At 39.9% G+C, this 23,887-nt stretch overlaps 1 protein-coding gene across 2 annotated transcripts in view; it reads right to left on the bottom strand.

Annotated features, from left to right (window-relative positions):
- PLCB1 (phospholipase C beta 1) overlaps positions 1-23,887 on the bottom strand; it is a 739,173-nt gene that overhangs the window by 262,563 nt on the left and 452,723 nt on the right. For both annotated transcript variants that reach the window (XM_063444005.1, XM_063444006.1), the window contains exons 6-8: positions 9,473-9,526; positions 4,818-4,893; positions 151-251 (exon numbers count right to left, since the gene is read on the bottom strand). In XM_063444005.1, the coding sequence (XP_063300075.1) occupies positions 151-251; positions 4,818-4,893; positions 9,473-9,526 (231 nt within the window). The remainder of the gene's footprint in view (positions 1-150; positions 252-4,817; positions 4,894-9,472; positions 9,527-23,887) is intronic.

Raw genomic sequence — 23,887 nt, 5'->3', positions numbered from 1 at the left:
CATACATACTAGCAATTTTATAGTGGCCTGATACAATTTTTTTTTCATACATTAATTGATAATTTCATGTAATTTCATTTTAATTTAAATTATTTAATTTTCATTTAAATTTAAAGGCAATTCTATATATAAAAATCTTATAACGCTTACAATTCTGAAAAAATATTGTCGATCTCTGGCCGTGGGCAAATATTGTTTAAGAAGTCCCTGTACACCTCTGGGGTGAAGTCATCTTGAGGAATCAAATCACTCTGCAGAAACAAGAGAAATAGACAAATATTAGAAAAGCTTAGCCATTGGCGAGTCACATACCGACACAATTAGCATTAACATCCAATTTATTAATTAAATTCACTGGAATTTAAGTTTTTTTTTTTTACTAAACAGTTAATTAAGTCTGCTCTTTTAAATATCTAGGTTCTCTCTATCTATGTTGCTAGACCCCAATCTATCCTTTGGCCTTCACATAAAAAAAATCTCTTCAAAACGTTACCCAAAACTAGGTGCCCTGTACAGAAACAAACCCTACCTAGACCCTACAGTAAGGAAACGGATACTGCAACAAATGCCGGTCATTGATTAAGGGGATGTAGTGCATGCACCCGAACAGCAAACCCACTTTAATAAACTTAATACGTTATATATAATGGGTTCTGCCGCTTTGTACTAGAATGTAATTACTTTACCCACCACTGTGACATGTTAAAAGAGCTAAACTGGCTGTCGCTGGAATCCCAACGCACTCTTCATCTTTCCAGCCTTGTGCATAAGAGCATTTCTGGGAAGCTCCCACCCTACCTGACTAGCATGCTCTCCCTGGCTGTCCCCACCTCCTATAACCTCCGATCCAGTACAAGCACAATATATAGCATACTGCAATATAAAAATAAAGTGGCTCGATCCTCCTTTTCCTACAGAGCACCGCAATCATGGAATAACCTCAGGGACACCGTGAAATCTTGATTCAATCTAAAATCTTTTAAGAGATCTATGGCAATAAACCTCAGCACAGAATGCACCTGTCATGGTTGAATATATTTATTACCTGTTATGTATTAAATTTATATGTGTGTGTATATATATAGTTTGTATATTGTATTTTTTTAATATTGTATCCTATTGTAGCCATGCAATGTTTTGTGGACAAAGACCCAGGACATACTTGAAAATAAGAGAAATGTCAATGTATCGATCCTGGTAAAATATCGTATAAATAAATAAATAAAGAAAAAAATTGCAGTAAGCAGATGACCAACTCAGATTACTATTAACGTGTGGCTACAGCTGTTCTATGCTGAATAAATACTGTATCACTTCACCATAGACAAGAGCCCCCTTTATAGCAAAATGGGGTAACAGAACAACTTGACCTTATTAACATCTACTTGCTTCTCATATATCTAATACTTTACAATATCGGCAAGTATAAAATCATGAAGGTAGGGTGGTAGGATCAGCACTGGGGCATGTCTGTGATGCAAGGCATTTGAAAATGTGTCCTATACTTTAAGGGAGAATACAATTGTAATGACAGGACTGGTTCTCAAAAGACTATTGATCAGTTTAATAACTCCTACAATTAGTCTGCTATATATATATATTTGCCTATTTTACTCTCTGGGATGCTCAGCTTCAGATAATCTGCCAATATAATCAAAAAGAATGCTAAACTATACACAGCGCCACTGCCCGATTCTGCAAGAGCCTCCAGGTTTTCCAATTTTGATAAAACAAAGGGACAGAGAGATTTGGCGCTGGAACATAGACTTTGGGATTAAACTGTTCAAGATTTTGATGAGGTTTTTATGGTTGCTCGAAATGTGTTCCTTTAAGAGTAATGTGTCCTTTAATTTGGAAAGTAATTGAACTGCTCGACTGTGTACTGGATCAAAAACATTTGAAAGAAGAGTGAATTATATTTAAAGCAAAATAATGATAAAAAAGTTAATAATGCACATTTAAATGAGCCTGTTGCACCTGGACAACCAATGTTCTGTATAGGTGTCACTGTCAACAAACAAAGCTACCTATATAAAACATCTGCTCCTGATTCTGTTAAAAAAAACCTACTAAGTATAGAACAATAAACTTATTATGGTTATATTTCAGATCTGTGATTTTTTTACAGTTATTATAGAATCAAAGTACAAATAGTGCTCACAGCGCTCACTTTTGGAATATGATAAAAACATATATTAATGTTGGCGCAAAGTATCCCCATGGCAACAATCTGCCTTCCTCGAGGAATGAAATATTTCATAAGCATAAATAATAAAAGCTAACGGAATTTTACAGAAATCTCTCAGTGCTGAAAAACATCTTGAAGTGGTCTGAACTGTTACCTTCAAAATGACTTCAAAATAAATACCTCTCTGTGGTGCGAATTAGCGTTCACTGAGTTCTTTGCTCGGCTATCAGGTGTTTATTTCTCTAATAAAAATGCAAAGTACTGTATCTTGGCAACAGATGAAATATAGAAATAGATATTCATGGCTTTAACCCAGTGGGCAGCAATTGGTCGGCCAGTACTTTAAATAACAAACTATAAAATGTTTTACAGCTCTTCTACTGAAATACTGCTTACTTATGACCGTTAGAGTTATGAAGTTTGAAATAGAAGGTTCATTGCAATCTCTAGAGCAGAGATAGGCAACATTCGGCACTTCAGATGTTTGGACTACATCTCCCATGATGCTTTGCCACCATGATGGCTGTATGAGCATTATTCGAGATGAAGTCCACAACATCTGGAGTGACATAGGTTGCCTACCACTGCTCTAGGAGTAAGAGATTTGTACAAAAACTGTGGACATTTTAAGGAGAATCCAGCACGCGGTAAAGGAGATGCTCAACGACAGAGTTAGAATGCAAGAAAGAAAATTGGAAACATTTGTAACTTCTGGATAGTAATGAAACACAGCTTGTACAGCTGGGGCTCGGGATTATGTCCCATCATGTTTAACACTGTTTCATTTCTCAGTTCACCCTCCATCGTCCTTGCGCAAGGTGTGTCAGAGTTGGAGATTCGTAACGATGGTAGGAATGAAATTGCGAATGGTGAGAGATTGAAGGGAGCAATGCCAGTAATGCAATTCTCATTATAGGCGATGCCTGACAATAAAATCAGGTGAAGTCAACTCCTACTTCTACAATGTGAGCTATTTCAAGAGGGTGGCAATTGGTCAGCTGTGTTAAATGGGGGAAGACGCCAATGTTGAGATTTCCAGTCTCATTTTACCTACGATTTTAGTGAAATATATTAATATATGATGGGTCAGAGTAGTGAAGGCTTATAAACCACTCAGGATTTTACAGTCGGTGTTAGTTGGCTCGATGAAAACCTTGAGGTCTTTACACAACAAAGCAATAAATATATTCACAGAGCATATTCTTTTTCCCACTGAAATGAACTGTCACTTTTTCTTGCAGAGGGACCTGCAATCATACTTAACAGACCTAGCCTTTTCTAATCCTTTTTAAGGTTCTTTTTTTTATTTTATTTAGTGAAGTCTAGAAAAACATTGAGATACTCAAAGAGGGACTTTAGAAGGCAAGGGAGTGGTGGCATAATGTGATATAGACAGTCACAGTGAGACATAGTAAGACAGGTCATATGCAGAACCTGCTTCAGAATGCAGAGCTCCCTGACCCTATTCCTAAGAATCTCATAGTTCTAATGGTAATATTAATGACACCGTAATCATGCTGCAGGCTCCATTTTGGGATCATGTCATACAGTCCCATGGTGGTTTCCTGGCACCAAACCCTAAGCCCTCAGTAAAGAATGTGACCCCATCCTCTTCCTCTGACATATTTTATAAACTGAAGATGAGTTCGGGCACACAGGTCATCTAAGGCAGACATAACAGAGCAGACAAAGTTTCGACTCCACATCATGCTTCGTTATCCAACAAAGGCCTTAATTTGATATTTTTGAATAAGCTTTTCTAATAATTTAATAGTTTGGAATAACATTTTTAAATAATTTTATTTTGAAAAATATTTTTATATTTTCCATGTTTTGATATATTTATATATTTTTTATATATATATATTTTAATATTTAGAAAATAATAATTTTACAAGTTTATCCAAAAATCTTAAATAATTTGAAACGCTTACCCAAAAATTTCAAGTCAAGGCAAAAATATGCTTTATTTGACCTTTGTGTGCCTGGACTTTTCTCCAATTACCTGTCGGATGGTTTGTGTGGCACAACAGGGAAACATTCATTAAATATAGGTGTGTTGAGTTTCTATTTTGAGTTTCCATCTTCTATAATCTTTTGATTCTATCTAGAACTTATATCTTAATTTACCCTTAACCAGGAGAATGACCAGATACCAGGGCTCCATATCAACATTTGTTAAATTTATACATATCAAACAGAATCAATCATCATCCGTGAACTGTGAGATCTTTGTGTTCTTACTCAGGTGATCAACTTAGAATCACGAGTACCCAAAGGATAAACCCCCAGCAGTACTAGAACAACCTTAGCAAACCCATCTAGAAAGTTGCAGTTCTACTTCAGTTCTTGGTCTACCTTCCAGATAACATTGGCTGCGATTTTTACCTTCAAAATTTAGTAAACTAGCCCATAAGTTCTTCTGCTTTTTATGCATTCCTGTAAGAACTTGTGAATACAAGTAAATAAAGAGTTTTACATTATGTAAAATGTAACGATAAAAAAAAGAAACTGCCTTAAAATCAGCAGTACAGCTGTGTTCTTCATTAAAGTTTGTTAGTGTCCTGATATCTCTTAAGAATTTGAAGAGAGGATAAAATAATAAGAGAAACATGATTTTGATACTTACTCTCCCGGATGGAAGACCACAGGCTTCTAATGCAGTTTCCACTCGTTTCCTATCAGCAGAGAAGAGACGATATATACTGGGGAAAAAAGAAGAAGATACAGATAGTGCATAAAGTGAATAAAGAAGAGCTGCATGAACCATATCTAGAACAGTGGATTTGTGATATATTCACAGCAAGTGCTGTAAGTAAAGTATCTTGCAGACAACACAAACTCATACTACACGTCTATTACAGGAACATGGTATAATCAGGTTAGACCAAGGCATCAAGCTCATTACATATACATAGAGCACAAAAACAGATACACAATGACCAACATTACCAGCACATCCGCACATACATTCAGTTTTGACATAGATCAACCCTACAGAGACACAAACACACAATGCACAAACAAACTGCATTTGTATTGACAAGGCTATGGTGGATAGCTTCAATGATTTATGCTAAAGTGGTAAATGAGCCAGTAATGGGCACTTGCGTTTTGTAAGTAGTGTCAGCATCAAATACTATGTCACAACTGGAACTCAAGCTGAGCACTGGGGAAACAGAAACGAGGGAGATGTGTCCATAAAAATAAAAATGTCACCAAGAGAGACTTTTAGGGTGTGCCAGATGGTCTCCTTTCTGTCCTGCAAACCGAGAGGGACTAGAGAAGGTATATATGCTTAATCTAGATCCATTTTAATGCAGAGGATTGCATGCGGGAACTGCAATCGAGTTGTACACGTAGAAAGAGATCCGCTACATGAAATACTCTTGGTTGTTGCTGCTTTTTCTCAACCGCACATGTGTCAATGCAGAAAAAAAAAATGGAAATAAATTACTACAGAGCTTAATTAAATATCTAGGTGGCATTGAAGATTGATGTGCTCAGTGGGCTACAGCCAGGTTGTATTTTTGACAGACCCTTGGCAGAGCTTTGAATGTTGGACCCATTTTTACTTTAATTGGACCCAAAAGGCCAATATTTTAATAATGATGAACCCTGGGATATTAACAGTGCAGACAACTCAGATATATTCAGTGACATAGACCCCTGTACCATGGAACATTTCAACATTGATATCTTTATGTCAAAAATAAATTGCATATGCACTTATTTGAAGCTAAGTATGTTATGTTTTACCTAACAGAAAATAGCAGTTTATGGATTAAACAAGCAAATATGACAGCAGATATAAGGGTGAGAAGATGTTTTTTAAATCTCAGTGAGTACGGCGTATACATTCTCCCCAAACCATCCCTTTATGTATCAATCTTAAAAGCTATGAAGCCATTAGGGATATCAGTGGATAAAGCTGTGCAGAGATCCAACATGTTAAAGCCTCTGAAGATCAAATCGTCGCATATCTAGGTAACTCATGGAAATGACCTCCCACTCCCATCATCTTCAGGACATCTCACTGATCTCTTATGGAAGCCAGTTCTACAAGCTTATTTTGATGCTGTGCTTTATTAGATTTATTCACAAAGCACTGAGCTACCGTATTGTGAGTAGACAATTAGAAACATTACGATCAAAACAGCTGCGCGTTATAAAATATCCAAATTGTATGCAAACAGGCACTCATGAAACACACATATACTCTTAACAAAAAAACAAAAAAACTCTTTAGTAATTCAAAGTTGGTGTTAAAGGGACACTATAGTCATCAAGACAACTTTTTCTTAATGAAGCAGGTTTAGTGTATAGATCATGCATTTGAAGTCTCACTACTTCAATTTCTGGCATTTAAGAGTTAAATCACTGCCTGCATAAAAGATAAATGGTTTCATTTTCAATCAGATGTTAACTTACTTTATAAGTTTTTACATCATGATCGGTAAATTGAACTTTAATCACACACAGAAGCCTAGGTCTAGCAAGCTCTAAACAGCGCAGGAGATAAGACAGTTTAAATTAAAAAGACTGTGCAATAAAAGAAATGCAAACATTCAATCTCACTTTAAAAGTGTTTAGGTAGGCTGTGTAAGTCACATGCAAGGAGGTGTGACTAGGGATGTATAAACAAAGTGATTTAACTCATAAATCGTAGAGAATTGAGCAGTGAGACTGCAGGGCAATGATCTGTACACCAAATCTGCCTCATTAAGCTAAAGTTGGTTTGGTGACTAAAGTGTCACTTTAATTGGAAGTGGCCACTATCCTGAAGTCTGAATTTTGAATCAACCTAAACAGCTTGATTTTTGTGCTTTTCATTGATTTAGAATCAGGGCAAAGTTCAGTTCAGAATTCAGGCATATGCCTGAACACCCAATTGGCCCAAATTGAGATGAACTTCAATTCGGACCAAAATCTTCAAGTCTAGTAACCAATTTATTGTGTGCAGTGGTCTCAGACTTGATAAATATGATATGCCTTTATCAAACATTGGAAACCCATTGAAATAGCTTAAGAACCACTTTTGGGTCCCAACTCGGAGACTAAGAACCATTAGGATAGGCTATATTACACACAATATAGTAACTGTGAGAACCCTTAGACCAGGAATAAGAACCGTCAATGATCCAGATCCTCCTATGATGCTCTTACAGTCATAATGCATCAGGGGAGATGTAGATGACAACATCTGAAGAGCCAAAGATTGCCTACCCCTGCCTAGACTACATGTTTCAGTCTATCCATCTTTATTTTGAAATAGATAACTTAGCATGAAGACGCTTTAGTTTTTTTTTTTTTTACTTCAACAGCTTTAAAGTATAGACTTCAAATTATTATTTAATTCGTGTGACCTACTAAAAATGGTAAGCTGTTGCGTGATCTGATTTCTTTAAGACAATTTCTGCTTCCCTTTTATCTTTCATTTCCTCCCCTTTTAAGTTGTTTTTTTTTTCCTTTCGAGTGCGTTCCCTGAAGATAGACTCTTTTCATAATTATAAATGTAAATAATTCATGCCTTCAAGTTGGAAAATAGTGATTTCTTTTAAAAATGCTAACAAGATGTTACTATACCTATTTTTGAGATTTGAATTTACAATTTATTATAATGACTCTTTAGATCTCTATTAAATTATACACCGATTGAGAAGATCGCCAATATATTATAATGACAGCAAGCTTTCACAAGAAGGCTTTGAATTAGCTTTGAATTGGCATTGCCATATAAAAATGTATATATTACAAAATCCTCTATAATTTACCACTAAAATGTGATCTATATAACAAACAGGCGAAGGAACTGATGGGTCCAGATAATGCTAATTTATTTGCAAGCTACATTTGTAAGCTGATACTGGAACGCCAAAATAAATAGGGAACACTATACAGAAGACCGGTGCAGAGAGATTTTATTAAATTTTGTACTTCTTGCATAATCATAGGCATAAACAATGCACTAAAAAAATGATAAACTAAGCTATGACACTTTCCTATGAAGTCCCTGTGTTTGTTGCAAAGCCCTACACTCCTAAGCTTCCTGCAATGACTTCCAGACTAGAAAGTAGTTGATAATGTCAGCCAATCAGAGTCCTCCAATTGTATTCAAAGAGCTCAGCATATTCTGTAAATGCCTCCTCAGAGGTTTTTCACATTTTAAAGTGGGGCTTAGGCTCATGTTTTGCAGAATACTGCACCATAAGTCTGCCTCGTTAGCCATGCCCACTCACTCCAGAGAAATACTTCATTAACAAATGTATGTACACAGCTCAGCCACTGAAAACACTGAATTAATATTATATTATTATTATTATGTTATTTTTTATATAAAGCGCCAACAAATTCTGCAGCACTTTACAATGGGTGGACGAACAAACATGTAGTTGTAACCAGACAAGTTTGACACACAGAAACAGAGGGGTTGAGGGTCCTGCTCAATGAGCTAACATGCTAGAGGGAGTGGGGTAAAATGACACCAAAAGGTAAGGATAGTATTAGACCAGTGACAGTTGCAAGAGAGGAATCAGTCAGGAGCTATTAACAGTTTAATTGATACGCTTTTATGAAGAAGTGGGTTTTTAATGATTTTTTAAAGGAGTGGAGACTGGGTGAGCATCTAACGGAGGAGGGAAGTGAGTTCCACAGGAACGGTGCAGCCCTCGAGAAGTCTTGAAGGCGAGCATCAGAGGTGGGAAGTATCTGTACTAGAAGGAGAAGACACCCAGGGAGACATATAGTAATGATATCACTAACCGTTTCTAATTTCTCTGATTGTCTGTAGCTAGGTCGTGGCTAATAGCAGCTCACTTAGTGCTCTTTGGGACTGAGCTGTGTGCATACACTGATAAGGAAGTCTTTCTGGCATGATGGAGTGTGGCTAAAGGAAAACTATTGCGGTAGAAACACAAACCTGTATCCCTAACTCTCTAACGTTATAGTATGCTAGTACCGGACTAGTTTTAGCGCCCCCTCCTCCCCTGATTTGCAAGTAAAAATCAACAAAAAATAAAGCTTTTTACTTACATTTTTTCCTGCTATTAAGGTGTGGGTGACACTAATGTTTTTTTAAGGCTTATACCAAAAATATATATTTCTTCTAAAACTATAAAGATGTGAGCATTTAAAAAATACAGCATATCAATGAGGCCAAAATCTATTAATTGGATTCAAGTTGTTTTGGTACCCGTAGCGTCCCGTTAGGTATTAGCATTTGCCTAATATTGCATTGCTATTTTTTTCAGCTACATTTAATTTAACAAAAAAAGTGCAACTTACTTCTTTACCGGAATCCGACCTTCCTGGTTTGCTTGGAGTTTAAGCTTGGTGTACCTGCAAAGGGGGATAAAGTCATTTAATGTAATTGTAAAATATAAACAGATCAGAATGGGTTAAACATCTGCAAAGGGATATTCTAGGAGTCATATAATCTGCATTTATAAAATGAGCATTTGATACATGATCATGATGATTCTAGGACAGTCTAAAATAACACAAAATGACATCTGCTAGTCTTATATGCTATAAAGACCATAGCTCTATATATTTAATTATATTGGGGTTTTCATCCACCACTCAGGTTTCTATTGATGATGTCACTAAAATATATAATAAGTGCAGGTCAGATCCCATCCTTTAAGCAGTGCATATCAGACTGCAGCCAGTGATCCAAACATTTAGACAGAAAAAAGCACTGTCTGTAGATTACTCAGGCCACACAGCAGCTCCCACTTGAAGGGACATTTAAAGGGAAACTATAGGCACCCAGGACACTTCAGCTCATTGAAGTGGTTTGGGTACAGTGTCCCTATTGCCCTTAGTGCTGCAATGTTAAGCATTGCAGTTCCAGAGAAACTGCAATATGCACATTGCAGCACTAAGACAGCCACTAGAGGCCCTCACGAAATGTTAACAGACATTTGGTCTGTTAACTTTTGGTCTGCTCTGCATGAGGACATCCCGCATAAGCTATTTCCTCAGAGGAAAGCATTGATTCAGTGCTTTCTTTGGGGAGGGCCTAATACGCTCGCTCCCATTAGGAGAGTAGGGGAGGTGGGAGGGAATGCAGAGTGGGCGTGAGGGTGTGATCTAGCATCACCTTGCAGGCACTCTCCCGGCAAGAGAAACATTTTTTACGTCTGTTGGAAGCGTGCTGTGATGCACAAAATTGACTTTGCCAGCCTGGAACAGAATTATGGGATGCATGTGGGTCACGTGTGTGGGGGATGCAACTAGCTATCACCATGCAAATAATATAATAATATATTGCTAATATCTCAATATGTGCAGTGTTACAAGCTAAAACATTGCACATAGAGACTCATACCATTATGACCACTTTAAACCACTGAAGTGGTTATGGTGATTGGAGTAAACCTTCAACTAATGCATCTTTAAACGTTCCTTCTATTATTTAAACCTCCCTCATTATTAATGCAAAATCAACAGCTTAACTGGCATGAAACCTTAATATGATCTTTGATTTTCATTTTTGCATTGATCGATAGCAATCTTATTTATTCACTAGACTTGGATTGTCACATTATAACATAACACATATATAAACGGCATGTACTAATAAATTGAAAGAAAATAAATTAACAAACCATTACTATTTGTAGCACTAGTAGTAAATTATAGAGCAAAGAGCTAGTAATATTTCATTCACAGAGAAACAACCATTATTTTTTCATGTTAAAATCACAGTAATACACTATATTAATGGGATATTTTGTGCAAGTGATATTAACTGTGCACATTTTATTTACCAAGTATCACAATACTGTAATTCAATTCACTATACTGATTTTTGTCACACATCATTAACTTTCACCATCACCATCATATCTGTACATTGTTAAAGCAACTATAAAGACAAAGGTGTATTTTACTGTAATTATTTTAGCAATATCTTGTTTTGGGGCTACAGAAAATGTGCTTATATTGCGCAGATCTGCAGATTGATAATTTCAATTTGCTAATCTATTCAACCAAAACAAAACAAAAAAAAGTAAAATGCAATGTAGGAACTATACAATAATCCTAAAACATTTCATCAGCAGATACATTTTTAAATATGTTTAGGAATTTAAGGCGAGAGGCGAGACATGAAATATACATTTAAAATAAAGTATATTAAACAAGAGGAGAATGTGTAAAGTTACAGTGTAGAAAATTGAAAAGTTATTTCAAAAGTACATCTTTGCAGAGGGTGATCCATGCAATGATAACGATCTTGTATAAGTGTCTTGGGAAATTACTGTAGACGAATGGGAAAAAACGGCTTGAGATACACAAACAGATATTCCGAGGAAGAATATATATCGGCTTTTAAGTAGAGAAGAAAATGGCGAGACAAGAAGCACTATTGTGTTATAATCTGGTATTGTAATCTGTGTTCTTTTGAGATGTTTGCTAAAACCCCCAGACAAATCAAAGATGTAGCATTTCACTTGAGGCAATGTGAACTTACTGAAATTGAACATTACATGGAAGATTGGAAAAAGGGGGGGAAAAAAAACAGCCCACAGCAGATGATATGTATCTATCAACAGCTGGACAGCAGCCTTTACATGTTGTATTGGCTCTCATTTCTCGACTGCTGTAAAGAGTGTTCCTTTTCAGTCTTGAGATTCTGGTCCAGATGTTAAGATAACAAGGCAGTCATGAGTCATCTGTTTGAAAGGCCTCGATATTGTATGTGTTACTCTTTCAGCGTAAATAGCATCATGGACAGATTGCTAAAAGATTGACCCTCAAATATTACATATTTTCTTGCAAAGTTATTGAATAAACTATAATTTTTTATGTAAATTCAGGAAATTTCAGACCAAAACAGACTGTAAAAACAATAATTTGGTTGGAGGATTTTTTTTTTTTTAATATGGCTATTTTTGTCTAAAATGTTAAATTCTTTTGTCAATTCCCAATATAAACATTTTCTGAGGGACACTTTCTTTCAAAAGCACGTCAGTGGAATGCAGACGTGCGTTCCATAAAAAAAGAGGAAGTGACATCACCTATTGAAACACGGGTTGCGTTCCACCGGACTTTACCATCAGAGGACAGACGGAACGTGCGTTCCAATAGATGGAACTTGCGTTCCACAGAACAAGCTTCTGGGAAACACAACAATATAAAAGACGTAACTACCAACCATACACTATTCACCAACTAAGGAAGGCGAGATGCATTTTGGACTGCATATACACTTGTTTTTAAGTATATTGATCATTTTAACAGATTTATTTTACTTTATCATTACTAATAAATTTACATATTCGTTAATACCCTCAAGTTTCCTGCCTTTCCCTATTGACGACTATCTAGGTTCCAAGACACGGAAGAGGGTTCTGTATCTCCCTAAAGGATCCAAAGATCTGTTTTTTTATATTTATCATCTAGACTATTTCCTATACTATTACTCAGATATATTAGAGCTCCACTTATATTTCTTGGTGTATTCTTGTCAAAAGGTTTGTCACCCTGTGCTAAATTTATGCTACATAATACATTTGTAAAGTCATGCATCTTGCTCAGGCAAAATTATAGTCCATTGATCTTGTGTATATGTCATTTTCTAAAGTAGATTGATTATTGTTCTGGATCATTTTACTTAAAAAGGGTCTGTCATGTGAACTTTCTGTACAAATCAATAGCTATTTGAAAGTCAAGTTGTGAAGGTGTCAAGGCACAGCGTGGCATACAATGTAAATCGTTTGTATCCCAGAATGCTGTGCAGAGGTAAGTGTGTTTATACTTACGCCTTGCCCTAGCAGTGTACTTTTCCTCATTAACCTGGTGATCAATGAAGGTTTATGCTCTCAAACAGTTTTTTAAGGTTCGGTTCAAAGTGGAGTAACCCCCTCACTTAGAGAATCTAATGATGTGTGGATCTGCTCTTACTCGCTAAGCAGGGCAATTAATAAAAAGCAAGTACTAGATTATATCAAGGTAAACCAATAGTCTGAAGGAATGTAATAGTAAGTTATTATCTACATTGTAATAATTACTATCACCTACTAGTTGTGCTGCCCTAAATTCCTATATTATTCAATGCATTATATGTGTGAAAGACTTATTTGTTATATGTACATTACGTTCATCCCTATGTCTTATCTGTACTCCATTTACCTTTCCACTCCCTTCCTACTACTGTTCTATGAGTATTTGCGCACTTTTTAATGTATAAAAACACAACTGACAAATAAAGGTCAGAGGCTTATTGTGATAACCAACACACGTCTGGTGTCTGAATTCATGCTTTTCCACGTGCACTCGAAACAATTTGGGTTTCCTTGAATAAAACAAAGATTGATATTGGATCTAGAGCAGTGATGGCGAACCTTTTTGAGCCCGAGTGCCCAAACCGCAATATATGCCAACTTTTTTTTCCTCAAAGTGCCAACACTGCAATTAAACCTGAATACTGAGGTTTAAGTTTAGAAAAAACAACTTGTACAGTTGTCCGAACTAATTAACAACTTTTGTTTTAAAAGAAGAACACAACAGAGAGTTCAATGATACAGATTTTAAATAATGATATAAATAGATAAAATTCAGCGTATATTTATTAGTATCTCCAACAAATGCAATACATACACACAGACTGCAGAACACATTCTCACAGTCCGCTAAATACATACACACACCGTCCGCTAAACACATACACACATCGTCCGCTAAATACATACACACACCGTCCGCTAAATACACACTCCCCATCAGCTAAATACATAAACACACAGTCCGCTAAATACACACACACACACACACACAGTCCGCTGAGTACACATACAGACAGACTGCTGAATACACACACATACTGCATTGAGGGGTGCAGTGTGTGTGTGTGTGTAATGGTGGGGAGGGCTGTGTGTGTGTGTGTGGGGTGCAGTGTGTGGGGGGTGTGCTCATTGTGTGTGGGGTGTGCTGTGTGTGTGTGGGCGGGTAGGGGTGCTGTGGGTGGTAGGGGTGCTGTGCTGTGGGTGGTACTGTGGTGGTAGGGGTCCTGTGGGAGTAAGGGGTGGTAGGGGTGCTGTGTTGGGGGTAGGAGTGCTGTGGGTGGTAGGGGTGCTGTGGGTGGTACTGTGGTGGTATGGGTCCTATGGGTGGTACTGTGGTGGTAGGGGTCCTATGGGTGGTACTGTGGTGGTAGGGGTGCTAGGGGTGGTAAGGGGTGCTGTGGGGGTAAGGGGTGCTGTGGGGGGTAAGGGGTGCTGTGGGGGTAAGGGGTTGTAAGGGGTGCTGTGGGGGTAAGGGGTTGTAAGGGGTGCTGTGGGGGTAAGGGGTGCGGGGTTGTAAGGGGTGCTGTGGGGGTAAGGGGTGGTAAAGGGTGCTGTGGGGGTAAGGGGTGCTGGGGTGGTAAGGGGTACTGTGGGGGTAAGGGGTGCTGTGGGGGTAAGGGGTGCTGTGGGGGTAAGGGGTGGTAAGGGGTGCTGTGGGGGTAAGGGGTACTGTGGGGGTAAGGGGGTAAGGGGTGCTGTGGGGGTAAGGGGTGCTGTGGGGGTAAGGGGGGTAAGGGGTGCTGTGGGGGTAAGGAGCGGTAAGGGGTGCTGTGGGGGTAAGGGGCGGTAAGGGGTGCTGTGGGGGTAAGGGTCGGTAAGGGGTGCTGTGGGGGTAAGGGGCGGTAAGGGGTGCTGTGGGGGTAAGGGGCGGTAAGGGGTGCTGTGGGGGTAAGGGGCGGTAAGGGGTGCTGTGGGGGTAAGGGGTGCTGTGGGGGTAAGGGGTGCTGTGGGGGTAAGGGGTGGTAGGGGTGCTGTGGGTGGTAGGGGTAAAAATACTAAAAAACAAAACAAAAGAAAATATATATCAATGCTGTATCCCCCCCCCTCCCTCTTACCTTTGGTGGTTTGGGGGGGGGGGGGGCACAGCGATCCCTGGTGGTCCGGTGGTAAGTTTGTTTGTGGCAGCTAGCTAGCAACTCTTCTGTCCTCCTGCGCGATGCTGTGTGGAGCGTTGCCATGGTAACGCGCGGCAACGCTCCACACAGTATCGCGCGGGAGGACAGGGGAGCTGCTTGCTAGATCCCTCCCCCTGCCTCCCGGCCTGGAAGCAGAGTAGGCACCTGCCGTTTCGGGCAGGCAGGTGCCTACTCTGCAGACAGCCAGCGGCCCCCTCTCTCCCGGCGACCTATGGCCGCGTGCCAGCAGAGCGGGCCCGGCGCGCCACCTGTGGCACGCGTGCCATAGGTTCGCCATCACTGATCATTCTAGAGCATATGTATCACTATAAAAGATCTATGGTATATCGAATGTTAGTATAAAGGTCTTTATGGGCATTAGATGTTTCACTAACTGGAGGAAATCAGGATTGTCCAATATCTGAAGGCCAGGATTGACTGTCACTGGCATGTATAAGTAAGGCAGAGATTGTTGAGATAGCACATGTAAAACAAGAAAGGGTTACATAATAATGGCCTAATACGTTTTATCTCAATGCGTTCCGTTTATGCTTGATGTGTTGCTCTTGGTGTCAGAAGCAAATCTTGTTGAAGCATCTGCTATGCTGGCGTTCCAACCCCCCAGTTCAGCTAATATTAGTATTGTCATTTCAATAAGATGAGATTTGTAAATAGTGCATCTGCACAATGTAAATTGTAATAATTATACAGCGTTTTAATGCCAGTGAAACATATGTTAACACAACTTAATCAGATATTATATGCTATAATACAATAACTAGATCTGAGTATTTTACCAGGAAGAAAATAATGTCATTTCTAGTCTGCTTTCTCGCCTACCTTGGAGTATAGACAGGATTTAGTCATTAGTCATCATTCAGCTTTTCCAACTATACTTTTCTCAAATTGATGTAGTTTACGATTTTAAAGGGGTCCTATAATGCCAGGAAAACAAAGCCGTTTTCCTGGCACTATAGGGTTAATACCCCCCCCCCCTGTTCCCTCCGTGGGGCTGAATGGGTTAAAACCCCTTCAGCCACTTACCTCTGCCCATGCTCATCCCCAGCCGATGTCAGCCAGCGGGAGAAACCTAATGTGCATGTGCGGCAATGGCCGCACGCGCATTGGACCTCCCCATAGGAAAGCATTATTCAATTCTTTCCTATGGGGAAAATCTGATGCTAGAGGTCCGTGAGGACGTCCAGCATCAGATAACGGACCAAAAGTCCATTTGGATTCCGGAAGCCCTCTAGTGGCTGTCTGTTAGACAGCCACAGAGGGCAGACTTAGAGCTGCAATGTAAACATGTGCAAAAGTGCAAAAAGGTCACAGCACCCAGATAACTTAAATTAGCTGAAGTGGTCTGGTTGCCTACAGTGTCCCTTTAAGAGGTATCAATGGGAACTGTTGATCATTATGAAGAATGCTGAACTATTTCACTAAACAATGTCTGACCATTTGTTTGGTACAATGGGAGAGATTTATTGAAGTGTCCCTAATAGAAAAGTAGTTCAAAGTTCTATAAGTGAAGATATCACCATGGAAACCCATACAGGGAGCAGGTACATTCCATTTGTATCTATTATGAATTTCCCACTTTTAGAACTCTGCCTCATTTATTTATTAATGGCACCTTTATAAATCGCCCCCAGGTGACCTATTTACAGACACGGATGACCTATTTGTCAAGCTTTTGTTTTGGAGACAAAGGACATGGTATAGCACTATTTTGGGGGTGTCTGGCACACTGAAAGGAAAGGAAGAATCTGTCAAAATGTTTTGTATTACTTGCATCTAACCCTTTATGTTTCTGTGGTTTGTATAAAAACCATCACGGATTATCAGTACATTAAACAGAGAGTTTTGGGCACCTTCCCTTTGTTTTTTTGTCATAGAGTTTTCAAACAATTTGACAATAACCATTGCTTTCCCAGCACCTCAAACCTAGCCTCACCTGCAGCTGAGATAAAGTGATTTTTCTGCAATAATCGTGGACAACAACTTCAGGCTGCGATACCTGCTTAATTAATTTTCAAGGTGGTTTTATGAATGGGGTGTCACAAAACTGATGAGAGCATCAGGTGACCGCTCTCAGCCAATCAGCGGCGCCGCTGCACAATTCTGCAAGAGCCTTCCGGTTTTCTGAGTTTCATCAAATGGAAGGACAGAGAGTCGTGGTGATTCAGTGCTGCAACACAGCCTTGGGGTAAACACCATTCTACAATGATTTAACCCTTGAAGATGAGCCAAGTCCAGGGATCTCCATTTTTATGAAATTGTTATGGTGCCTATAGTGTTCCCTTTAAGTAGATGGATAATTAATATTAAAAACAGATAATGTTTCTGAATACTGTACTTATTGTTGCTTGGAGAAAGGCCCAACAAAAGAGCTTTAGAATGTTGACATAACATAATACATTTCTACAATACTGTGCATTTATTTGTGTTCTGAATGCTTTGGAACCAAATGCTTAGCTTCTGCAGTTCATGTTTGGAGATTCTTAATGTCATCTATGGAGCTGGCAATCTTTAAAATTGATACAGGGGATTAGCGTTCAAAGCTTCACTTCTCTGGAAATCACACAGTTGAATAAAACATTGAAAATCACATGTAAATTGTGTTAAGGAAGAGCACAAAGTTTGTTTGAGTTTATCCCCCCGCCCCCCACTATGCTCACTGTCAGAAATAGGTAACGTTTATGACAATGATTGACAGGGAGCTTAAATGGAGGTGCCCAGTACCAGAATACAAGTGCTACATTTAATTTAATCTTTCGCAATTCACAAATACATATTTGGTAAATATAGGGGTTAGGAAACATGATAATAAAAATCCTGGGAAGTTGTAGTTCCTCTTTAAGAATTTAAAATATCTGTGCTGGGTTGGCATATCCAGTGGTCAATGCACAGTTCCCTTCTTTCTGTCTCCCCCAGAGAACCCTGCCTAAATAAACAGTGCTAGGTGTACAATTTTATTATCACTATCATCACAATTTATATAGCGCCAACATATTCCGCAGTGCTGTTCAACTGTCTTACGGAATGTCAAACAAGAAAAAAAGATAATTGCATTTTACATTTGCCATATTGCTGTATAGCTTTGTTTAATACATTTTTTTATTTTATAGCACACCATTTTCGAAACATTGAATTTGGAGAAACGGAGTCTTAAAACGGATTGATGAAGGCCGGTTTCCAAGATTAGCCAGTTTCAGGACTGAGAGGGTTGTTTTTGTTATTATTTATTCCAACTCGTCTGGTTACAAACACGTGTCTGTTAGTCCACCCATTGTACAGCGCTACAGAACTTGTTGGCGCTTTATAAATAATAATAATAATAATAATAATAATAATAGTGACATTTTGCAAACACTGGCGTTTCCTGTGCAAAAAGTCCTGTTGTATAACTCAGCAGTCGCAGACGTTCAATATTTCTCATTCACAGAGTTATTTACTAAGCCCAGAACTGCAGATAAATGGCAAAGGTACATTTTTGGACAACGTAACAAGCTAGAACTATAGCTGATATGAACATGTTTTTCAGTTCAACTACTTTGGCCCAGCAGTAGCATTTTCCTTTGTAAATTTTCATAATACCCAACAGTTTGGTCAATAACCGTGCTATAGCGATTCTTTCTACATTCTATGCAGTCCGCTCCTAGCTTAGTCACTGCTCGGGTAAATTGACTTCTGGCAGGACTTTCTAATCAGTTGTTGTTGGATTCCATTGTAATCCTTCTGAGTCAGTGGGATACAAAATGCAATGGAAAGAAATGTGTTTCCTTTCTCTTTAACACAGTAAAGGTCGTGTTAAAATACGATCACTGTCAGTTGAGTATGTAGCTGCCAATTTCGTGTTATAGCTAAGATTTCTCTTTTCTACCATCTGTGCAATAGGGTCTGAGCTTTGTCTGTAGGATTTGTCACTGTTTATGTATGGAATTAACCATTTTAGGAATGTGCTGTAGATGCAGGGTTTTTCTAGAATTAGAAGGACCTTTCGGTCCCAGCGATAATAATAGCTGTAGACACCTGCAGGTTTGGTGTGGAGAGGAATAAACAGCCCTGATAAAAGGACATAGCACAAAACGCGCAGGTGTGATATGTGACTAATAGTTCCTACTAAGACTCAGCCAGATCATTCTTTCTACAGATTTTAAAAATAACTAGAGCAGGGCATATAAAGGACTACGTGGCAAATCATTGGCAAGAATTGAGACTAGAAAAGTAAATATACATCAGTCAGGATGATTTACCTCGTCCATGGACACGGGAGACAAAATTAAAACTGGCATTGCAGAGATTTTGTTTGCCTTTATCTTGATCAATAGAGGCTTAACTCTTTATATTTTATTTACCGTGAGAGGAATCGGAATACCATGGTAGCCTGCTAGCCTTCCATTTAGCCAGCTCATACATATATCCCCCCTATTTCCATTTGAATTGTGTTGTTCTTCCTCAATTGGTGATGTTTTAGGAGTTATTCTGGATACACCTTAGCAACCTGACAGTATATTGGATGAGCACCGATTAACAGTTGTTAATTTGTAGCTAGTTTGGGTTTGGAATCCAGTTACAGTGCTTATGGTTATGAGTACTGCAGTTTCATCCCAGTTGGATTCACTAATTCCAAAGACTAGCAAGTATCTGTGTGTCCGGTGTATCAGTGTGTAAGAGTCACTGCACCCACGGCCAACTTCCCATCATCAAGGTAGTAAAAGTGTGCATGTGCTTAAATTTGAATCCATATTTTATTTTGGTAATTTCTCTCAAGCTACTTTGCACTTGGAGCACATTCCAAACAGTATAGGAGTCATCAAGGCCTTTGTGAGCCCTTTTTTCCCCCCATTTTCAGGTATTCCTGTCTCTCCAGCTAATCTCCCATCCCAACTCTGTACCTTTCCTTCCCAAACTCTGCAAACAGGAAAACCTCTGGTCTACTCTATAGTGTGAATGTTATTATTTATTATTATTATTGCCATTTACATAGCGCCAACAGATTCCGTAGCGCTTTACAATATTATGAGAGGGGGGGATTTAACTATAAATAGGACAATTACAAAAAACGAGAGGGGAACAATAGGTTGAAGAGGACCCTGCTCAATCAAGCTTACAGTCTATAGAATGGTCCCCTAAAGCTCTGATTGGCATTCTTTGATCTCTAAGGTCAGTCTACGTGCAGTGTACCACAATCTACTCTCCTCTCCAGCTAAGAATGCATTGGAGCTCTACTTTAGAATTGACCAATTTGGTATCTAGAGGTCCTGGATAATACATATAGAGCAATATAAGAAGGCATGTTAATATAAAGCAGTTATGGTTTACCTTGCACTATACATGGCCATGGTTCATATTTCATATGATGATCAGCAAGTCTTAGCTTAATAGAGAGTCCCAGGGACATTTTCATATTTGCCTCCATCATTTGACACACACTGGGGTGGTTATAGTCACATTTAATGTTCTCTCACTTGTATATTTACCTAGTCACCACTCACTTCCTCCTGAGTAGGGAACCAGGAAGGAAATGATCCTTGTTGGAGAGGTAGACTGTGGAAAGGTTGCAGGGACTATCACTATCAGAATTATTTAATAACCTCTAAATTGTCAGAAATTGAAAGTGAATTCCTAGTTAATTTAAAATTTTTGGGCCGAAATAGCCAAATTGGAAAATGTCAAGTCATCTTCCTGTTTAGTTCAGTTTTCATGGCCATAAAAATTTGATTTTAAATTCACACTTTAGGGGATAACCCTGTGAATAAAACTACCTACTTTGGTTCCCTTTCGCTATTTTTTGGTCTGGTAGATAAATCTACCGAACACCGACCACCCCCCTGGCTCATTAAGTTCAAGAAAACCGCAGAAATTAGCGCTCTTCCTGTGTGGTCGCTGTTCGTACAACCAGGACTTGGTCGTCGAGTGTCTGGAGCTCCAAGTCGGACACTCGATTCGGCGAACACCGGTCAACTTTGCGATCGCCTGCTTCTTTTCACAGGCAAGCCAGGAGATTGCTGTTCGGTTGGTTTGTTCGCACAAACCCGGTGAACAAACACTTCCAATGAGCCAGGGGAACCATTTGTGGTTTTGTTCGGGTTTGGAACACCCGAAATTGACCGACCGCTACCCTTAAAACTATGGAACTATTTGGGGCAAGCGTCTCGTGAGCGGTCAAAACTTTACACCTGTAGGGATTTGGCTGTATTCGTGGGATATGGGCGCTATTTGGACAACTTGGGTGCTCAGATCCAGGCTATCCGGTGATATAACATTACGTAATTTACATTATAGTATTTATGTGTATTCTTATGTGCTTTTCATATTTTGTATTTTATATCAAGTCATTGTGATTCAGTAATTTAGTGGGCAGGTTGTGGGAGTTTCTGTGGGCGTGTATAATGTACCCTTGACATGCATCAAAGCCGGCCACCTGGCCTGAATAAAACATTCCTGTTGTACCCTTCATCTAGTCTAGGCTGATGTTTGGGTATGTGTCTGATTACCCGTTGGATTTACTTGTATGTTGTATTTTACTCTGGAGAACGTATGAATCGGCACCCGAACTGCAAGCTATAATTATCAAGTATCTAGCAGTTCGGGAGGAAGCGAACGAACGGGTATCAGTAATACCAGCATTCGTTACAGACCCTATTTGCTTATATGCATGTATACATCCAGTGGCCCATTTATTTATCTATTCATTCAGTTTAGTGTCCTGGGAGGTTTCAATATGCGATAGTTGAATCTGCCAATGAAGACAATTGCTATACAATTTAGCTGTTTAATTGGAATAATTCTCATAGCAATCCAGTTTATTTTTCACACAAATTGATTTAAATATGCAAATAAGCCATCCAGATGACCGAGACTATACTTATTACTCTGCACCCCATGGAACTTATTCCAGAATCGACATGTTTCTGGTAAACTCACAATCAGCGTCGAGGATCTCGACATCCACGATCGGATCTATAACTTGGTCGGATCACGCGGAAGTCACGTTGACTTTAGACAACTTGTGTACAGCGCCCCCGTGGTCCTGGAAACTGAATACCTCCCTGCTACAAGATCCGGTCGTGGTGGAGTCAGTCCGACAGGAATTATCCGACTATTTCCTTCGAAACACGGCGCCCGATCTCAGCCCGGCCACAGTATGGGCCGCTCACAAGGCGGTTATACGTGGCATATTTATCCGTGAAGCCACCTTAAAAAAGAAACGCAAAACACAATTACTGTCGTCCCTCCTGGAGGCCCAAGGGAAAGCGGAAGAGCAACACAAGGCTGCTCCGTCCCCCACCACGTGAACGTACAAACACAACGCGCGTCGGTACGCGAGGCGCTCCTGGATGACACAGCTAGGGCCGTGGTGTGGTCCAAACGGACATACTACGAAAAGTCCAATAAAATGGATACGCTGTTGGCTAGATCTCTTCGCCCGAGACAAGGTCATTCTCACATCACGAGAATTAAGAATGCCAAGGGCAACTATTGCACGGACCCCACCGAAATAGCGAAAGTTTTTACTGATTACTACACTAAATTACACAATCATTCCGGGGGGGGGGAGGGGGTGACAGCGATCACCTACAGTGTGAGATAGACAAAACAATGGATTTTCTGGCTCCACTGTCTCTGCCGAAGTTAAGCGGAGGGGACGCAGCCATCTTGGGAGCGCATATCACGGCCGACGAAATAGACGCAGCGATCTCGACATTGAAAGGTAATAAGGCCCCGGGTCCGGATGGTTTTGAGGGAGGGTACTACAAGATCTTTTGCGAAGAACTCGCTCCACATATGGAAGCGTTATTTAACGATCTTATGGAGGGGGGTACACCTGACAGGGACATGTCGCTGGCCGACGTGGGTCTCTTGCCAAAACCGGGCAGGGACGATACGGTCCCTGAAAATTTCCGTCCGATATCGCTAATAAACCACGACTCCAAGATTTTTGCTAAAATTTTGGCGACTCGCCTGAACCCCTTCTTAACGAGTCTGATACACCCTGACCAGGTGGGTTTTATACCCGGTAGACAACTCTACGAGAATACCCGGCGCAACATTGACCTGATCTGGAGGCAGGCGACTAGGGGGATACCAACAATGGTCCTGTTACTTGACGCGGAAAAGGCTTTTGATAGGGTTAAGTGGCCCTATCTGTTCGAAGTTCTCCGGCACTTTGGCCTACCTCTTGCTTACACCACCGCTATCAGGGCAATGTATACGGATGTACGGGCGCGGGTTCGAATAGCGGGATCACGGGCTTTACCCTTTACCTTGGGCAACGGGACCAGACAGGGCTGCCCTTTGTCACCTCTGCTTTTCGCCTTGTCACTTGAACTTCTGTTACAGAAGGTACGCTGTACCCAGGAGATTCAAGGGATAGCAGTGGGGGACCGGAGATATGTTGTGTCAGCATTCGCGGATGATATATTATTGACTCTGACGGACCCGTCAAGGTCCATGGAGGCGCTGGCAACGGTACTGGAATCTTATGGCGACTTTAGGTGAACCTTCCTAAATCGAGCGCGCTCCCTGTTTGTATGCGAGACTCTGACATCATCTGCGTGGGGTCCGCTCACAATATTCGCATTGCGAGACACCAAATAAAGTATTTGGGGGTCCAACTGACGGCGGACCCCACCCAGCTCTTCCAACAAAACTATTCCCCCTTGATTCGCACTCTGATTACGGATATGGAGAAATGGCAGGATAAACCGATCTCGTGGATCGGTAGGATCCACTCGGTCAAAATGAATGTGCTTCCCAGAATTTTATTCCTATTTCAAGCCCTCCCG

This window comes from Pelobates fuscus, chromosome 2 (genome assembly GCF_036172605.1).
Source record: "Pelobates fuscus isolate aPelFus1 chromosome 2, aPelFus1.pri, whole genome shotgun sequence".
Lineage (NCBI taxonomy): Eukaryota > Metazoa > Chordata > Amphibia > Anura > Pelobatidae > Pelobates > Pelobates fuscus.
The sequence above is the reverse complement of the archived record's forward strand: the minus strand, read 5'-3'. Positions and strand labels throughout refer to the sequence as shown.